Source organism: Nannospalax galili, unplaced genomic scaffold (assembly GCF_000622305.1).
Source record: "Nannospalax galili isolate Female #2095 unplaced genomic scaffold, S.galili_v1.0 scaffold31, whole genome shotgun sequence".
NCBI lineage: Eukaryota > Metazoa > Chordata > Mammalia > Rodentia > Spalacidae > Nannospalax > Nannospalax galili.
Window position 1 is genome coordinate 2,354,636 of NW_008332149.1, and position 6,517 is coordinate 2,361,152.

Below are 6,517 nucleotides of genomic sequence, written 5' to 3' on the forward strand. Positions count from 1 at the left end.
ATATTGTCCTGCCAACTTCTGTCATCTCTCTGGGTTATGAGATTTAAAAAATAAAAATTGTCCTAGAATATCTATAGCATAAAACTTGCCATTAACGATTTTTCTTTTTTTTTTTTGGTCTTTTTAACACAGGGTCTCCCTGTAACCCAGCTGGCCTGGAACTCATTATATAGACCAGGCTGGCCTCAAACTCACAGACATCCACCTGCCTCTGCCTCCAGAGTGCTGGGATTAAAGGCATGCCCATTTAAGTATTTTTTTAGTTTAGTAGGCATTAATTACAATGACATTATGGTTCAACCTTTGCTATTATTTCCAAAACACTTTTCTTACCCCAAATAGACTCTCTATACCCATTAAAAAATATCCCCCTTCCCCCCTTCCCTATCACTTGGAATCCTCAACTCTATATTTTTGCCTATGAATTTGCATATTCTAAGTACCTCACATAAGTGGAATCATAGGATATTTCTCTTTTGTGTCCAGGCTATTTTACTTAATGTTACGGTTCAAAATTCATCTACATCATAGTATGAATCAAAGCTTAGTTCATTTTTATTGCTGAATAATATTCCATTGAATGGATATACCATATTTTGTTTAAAGATAAGTCTGTTGATAGATACTTGGGTTATGCCTACATTTTGCCTGTTATGACTCGTGATGTATGAGTGTCTGAATTACTACTTTCAGTTCCAATGGGTGTCTGCCTAGGAGTGGAATTACTGGATAATGTGGCAGTTCTTTGTTTAGCTTTTTGAAGAAGGTAGGTGTTTATTAAAGAGCTGAGTTCCAAAGATGATGGATGTCCTGCTACCACACACCTTGTGAATACCTTCAGGCAACTGAGAGGCACGCTCACATTTTGTGGTTTACTTTCCACCTCCTCTGCAGAGCCAGTTTGCTGAGTGGAGGGAAGAGTTCCTGTTTCTAGTAGAGGGTCGGATGGCCACGCGCTTCTCTCTACGCACCCCTCTGCCAAGTGAACCTCTGTCTGTCAATGCTGGGTTTAAGCATTAACAAGTGTTTGCCTTCACATCTGTGTGGTGATAAACAGACAAGTGGACAAGTGCCAGGGTCCTCCACACGTGTGAACCCCGTGTCCGAATGCATTTGGGAGGTTCCCAGGAACCTTCTGGAAATGGGACTCGTGGATTGGGCTAGAGATATAATGTGTTTTAATGACAGCCCATCTATGTTGAGCTGTAGTTCATGGAACCCTTTCCTGAAGACTAGGGCTACAGGAAGTGCTGTTCCCTTGGAATTTGGCCCTGGTGGAAAGGAGTCATAGAGGACATCTGTCTTCCCATGGATGCTGTGTTGGACATAGCACAGAGTACAGTCTCTGGATGTTTATTCTACTTGGTAACGAACACCTTGGTATTTGGAAATGTCTGAATATTTTGTTGTTTTGCAATGAGGAAACCAAACATCCAGGTGACAGCATGGGTCTTTGACCTTTGACTTCTTGGCTATGTCCTTTGATTCCACACAAGCTAAACCAGCATTCCTGTTTGTCACCTGAGCATAGGTGGGGATTTCACAGTCACTTTGGGAGACTCGGGTAGCAGAAAGGTTCTGGAGGAACTTGTCTGGGCCACCTTCTGTCTTCACATCGTCGGGGGGTGGAATGTTTGTGGAGCCCAGTTTTTGTGCTTCGAGGAGAAGAGATCAGGTGCTTAGCTTTTGTCTGCTTTGCTTCAATAGTGAAATGTTATTTCAAAAAGGACTCCAGCGAACATTGTTTTAGAACTCTGTGCTTCCTGATTCTGTTTTTTGGCAGCTGGAAATCAGTGATGAATTCCATAAAGATTTGGCCTTGGGCAGGAATGAAAATAAAGAATTAGGCGTGCGTTGGTTGGTGCAGAATCTCTCTTGTCCCTGGCTCTTTGTGTTTGCTTGGCTACAGAGTTCCAGAGGACAGACTCCAGAGCAGGATCTAACAGAATGGATGGATGTGCAGCTGATCTGCCTCAATTTGTGTGTGTGTATGTGTACACATGTTCCCACGTGGTACACATGTGTGGATGCCAGAGGTTGATAGCAGGTGTCTTCCTCAATTGACTGTCACCTTATTTTGTTTGTGTGTTTGGTTGAGATAAGGTCTCACTTTGTAGCTCTGATTTGTCTGGAACTTGCTATTAGCTGGTCTCCAACTCACAGATATCCTCCTGCCTCTGCCTCCCGAGTGCTGGGATTAAACACTGGCCTACCACCTTATTTTTTTGAGACAGGGTCTCTCGCTGAACCTGGAACTTACTGACTGGCCAGTGAACCCTAGGGATCCTTCTGCCTCTACCTCCCCAGCACTGAGATTACAGATAGGGTACCACACATGGCTTTTACAGGCGTGCTGGAGATCTAAGACCTCTTGCTTTTGCCGACTGAATCATTTCTTCAACCTCCCATTTTAATATTTGTTGCGTGTGTGAGATGTCTCTTAAGTTTGAAAAATGAAACCAGACAAGAAAAGTAAATAATATTCAATCTCCAACCCCCAGGGAATTCACTTCAAGGGTATTGCTAACAACTTAGTCTACATTCTTCCTGATGTTAGCATCGTCTCTGCACCATGTTTACAGCTTTAGCCTGTGTACATCGTGGGTTGGTTATGCTGTTTGTGTTTTTATATGTTTTATAAACTTATCGTGTACATTTGATTCAATCTATGAGTTTTCATTTATCATTTACTCTACAGTGACCTCTTCCGAGTCTGAACAGAATCCTTCCCTGTCTTGTAGCTGAGCACTGCCCTGTTGACATGTAGGATTAGCATTATATTATTAATGATTCTTTTTATTTATTTATTTTTTGAGCTAGACAAGGCCTTAAGTAGTCCAGGCTAACCTTGAACTCCCTATGTAGCTGAGACTGGCCTTGAACTACACAGACAACCCTGCCTCTACCTCCCTAGTGCTGGGACTGTAGAGGTATACCCCCACACCAGGCTCAACAACTCTTCTTAGTTTTTTAAAGATTTATTTTATTATTTATTTATAAATAGGTGTGTGTGTGTGTGTGTGTGTGTGTGTGTCTGTGTCTGTGTCTGTGTCTGTGCGTGTATGCATGTGTATGTGGGTGCTCACAGAGGGCGGAAAGGGGCATCAGATACCTTGGAGCTAGAGTTAAAGGCTGTTGTGAGCTGCCTGACGTGGGTGTTGGAAACTGAACTCACATCCCCTGAAAGAGCAGCAAACATTTTTACCCATACAGCCATCTCTGCAGCCCCCCAGTGACTAGTTTCTTGATGGGTTCCAGAATTTTGTTCTAAAAACTACCTGATGTGACAGTTTTGTTCTTGTGCCTTAAAAGACCCTTTCAGTTTTCTATGGGCGATATAACTGAAAGTGGCACTAACTAGGCAGGAAAGAGAACAGTGTCACTAGTTTTAATAGGTGCTACCAAATTATTTCATGGAGTGATTTCTCTGGATGTAGGTTCCCGTTCTCCGTTCGCGTCTCTGTTCCCCTATGCACTCACAAGTTCAAAGTGACGCTCATCTTCCTAATTTTGGTAATCAGCTGGTGAATAAATGTCTCATTATTGTTTTAATTTGCATTTCCCTGATTGTTAATGAGCTTGTGCAGCTTTTCAGATGTTTTGGGGGTATTTACAGTCCCTGCTCTGTGAAAGCAAAAATGACACACATACATTTGACTTACACGACAAAATGAATGTAGCCCTGCGGGTCTGAGAAACTCAGAAGTGTGTGTTGAAGGGGGTGTTTTACGCCAGAAGGGCGGCCTCCCGAGGATGCACTGAGGCTTGGTGCGCAAACATTGATTTAATAAATTGCCCAATTCAGTGTTTTTGGTTCCCATTTTTATAGAGTTGATGTTGAAGATATTTAGCTCGCTGCTAAGCAGCCACTAATTAATGGTAGGCTCCCTGTTACAGAAGTGTGACAAGTCCCACTGTTGGTAACATCTAAGGGCATCTGTTTTGGAAATGCCATAGTTTATAAAATCTGGGATTGGTGGAATGTCTAGGACTCTCATCAGGAGCAGTAATGTAGGAAAGAAAATGTTAACAGTAGTGCATGGGGTGTATTGATCAGGTACCAAGGTTCTAGAAGGGCAGGAATATCCCCTTGAGTGAATATACTGGAGTCTAGTACATCCCCAAGAAGCTAATATTCAGGGAGTGTAGCCCCTTGAAATGGCTTCTTCAGTAGAATGCCCTAGGCCCAAGGAGAGACCAAGCTGACTGTGTGTCCTGGGGGAGGGGGGTTCAAAACAGTAGCAGCCAGGCTGTGCTACCCCACACCAAGATCTGATGTCTTGGGTAGCCTGTGTCCCCTCCCCATGCAGTTCAGGGTCAAGTCCATTTGGAATATGCCATGTGCCAAAATCTGGATCCAGGCACAAGAAAGACATTGACAGTTTGGATGGGGTCCAGAGCGAGGCGCTGCCATGATTAAGGGCTTACAGGCCTGACATTTGAGCGGGGGCTCAAAGAACTGAATATTTACAGCAGGGCTCAGGGCTGGATTATGAGGCTTGGTGACTCATGGCCCTGTGGCTGCATCCCCAAATTACCCTCCATGTGACTGGTTCCTCAGAGGCAGGGAGAGAGCCCATTCTGATACTCCCAAGAGATTGGGGTACAGAGGGTCTCCTGGTGTCCCTGTGTGTCGCAAATTCAATGAAAGAGCTGACCACTGCCTCCCCACCTCTCAGTGTGACAGCTCCAGGTAGCATCCTGGGACTGGGATTCAGATAGGTTCCCATAGGACTGGGAAATTTGACATGGGTTTTCCCTTCAGAACACCCACCCTGCCTGGGGGAGGGACGGGCTTCTTCTTGTTAAGGGGAGATCTGGCCTGTTGTGTGGGCTCTTTTGCTGGTGATGGGCCTGACAGGAGACCAAAGTGAGTGGAGCACAGGCTTTTTCTATTGTAGATCTGAAACCTTCAGATTTATTATCTTTCAACCCATCTCCCTTGTAAGCCACTTTCCCTTCCCCAGCTCCATGTGCTGACTGTGAGACAACTCCGTGATTGTGTAAGAGTTGGGGTCAGTGTTATCTAAGCTAGGTGACTGCCGAGCCTCATTCCCAACCCTCTGCTTGCACTGTGAAGAGGGCTCCAGCACTTACTCTAGTAATCCCATGCAAGGCTATAGTGGTGAGCAATAATCTTGGCTTTGAATTCAGCATCAGTAACCTCTCTCTGCAGTCATGTTGTGCATGGACAGGATCAGCTGCCATGTATAGAGTGGTGCAGGACACTTTTATTTATATTTACCTCTTTTGGGAGGCACATCACCGTCAACTGCTCTGCCCTCTCTTCTTTTAAGAGAGTGATTACCAAGTGGCTTTCTTTATTTTCAACTTTAGGTCCTTACAAGATGAGAACATTAGAACTGGTCTGTGAGTTGACAGGCTGTGGGAGTCACAAGAGCTTTATTTTACCTGTGCTGCTTATCTTTGCAAGGTAGTTGCAAATCAATGGGTATGAACTTGCGTTTCGTAAGAAGTCATTGCTCCTATGCCTGAAATTCTAGGAATATCAGGAACATGTACCATCTATTTATCCACTAGCGGGGGAGGGTGGAGGACAGATCCGTGGTCCCAGGTGAAACTTCTTGAGAGTCCAAATATCTGGGGACCTTGGAAAAAGAAACAAGAGGCTTTGAGCAAGAAAGTTCCAGGAGCAATAATAGCAGTTGACCCAAGGGTTTCCTGGAGAATTGCATTAGCTAAGGCAGAAGGCATGGTTTGCACTCAGTACTCACCTGTGTTAACTCTAGATGATTCCTCAGTGCTCTGGGGACTAGGGGTTCCCAGTGGGAGGGTGACCTGGTCTTCTTGAAGCTCTCCTTCTCGAAGGTTTCGGCACTTGTGTAGTCTAGTGTTTGGGTTTCCTGGCCACGTGGGTTCTCCTGATAGAGCCTTCAAATTGAAGACAGGAAAAGACCTGCTCAGTACACCCCTGAATATTCCTGTGTATCCAAGTGTCAATACCTGGCCAATCCACTGTTCTAGGGAGACTTATTATCATGTGTCCCCATTCTGAATGTTATTGTGAGGACAGTTTACAATTCAGGCAATCTTCCTCCCCCTTCCTCACTTCCACCAACTTCTTGGTGCTGGAGATCAAAACCAGGGCCTTGTACACACTGAACATGTCCACTGAGCTATGTCCCCAACTCCAGCTAACTTCATTGTAAGTTAAGAAAGCATACCAGCGGTGTTTGGTGCTAAAATTATTAAATAACCACCTTTGTTTACTTTGACTTTTTCAGGTACGAAACCAGCACTGGAGCCTAATTATGGAAAGTGTGGTCCCATCTGACAAGGGCAATTACACCTGTGTGGTGGAGAATGAATACGGGTCCATCAACCACACATACCACCTTGACGTTGTTGGTGAGTTTGTCCCTCTGTTCTAGTTTGACTCATTTGAAGTCATGACAGTGAGTGTATTTTCTCTCTACATTTAAGGAGGAGATAGGTTTTATGGTGTGTGTGTGTGTGTGTGTGTGTGTGTGTGTGTGTGTGTGTGTGTGGGGGGGGG

General features: G+C 44.6%; 1 protein-coding gene across 17 annotated transcripts in view; it reads left to right on the forward strand.

The window, feature by feature from the left end:
- Fgfr2 (fibroblast growth factor receptor 2) overlaps positions 1-6,517 on the forward strand; it is a 115,578-nt gene that overhangs the window by 48,163 nt on the left and 60,898 nt on the right. For all 17 annotated transcript variants that reach the window (XM_017796676.2, XM_017796681.2, XM_008827282.3 and 14 more), the window contains one exon: positions 6,246-6,369. In XM_017796676.2, coding sequence (XP_017652165.1) covers positions 6,246-6,369 — 124 coding nt within the window. The remainder of the gene's footprint in view (positions 1-6,245; positions 6,370-6,517) is intronic.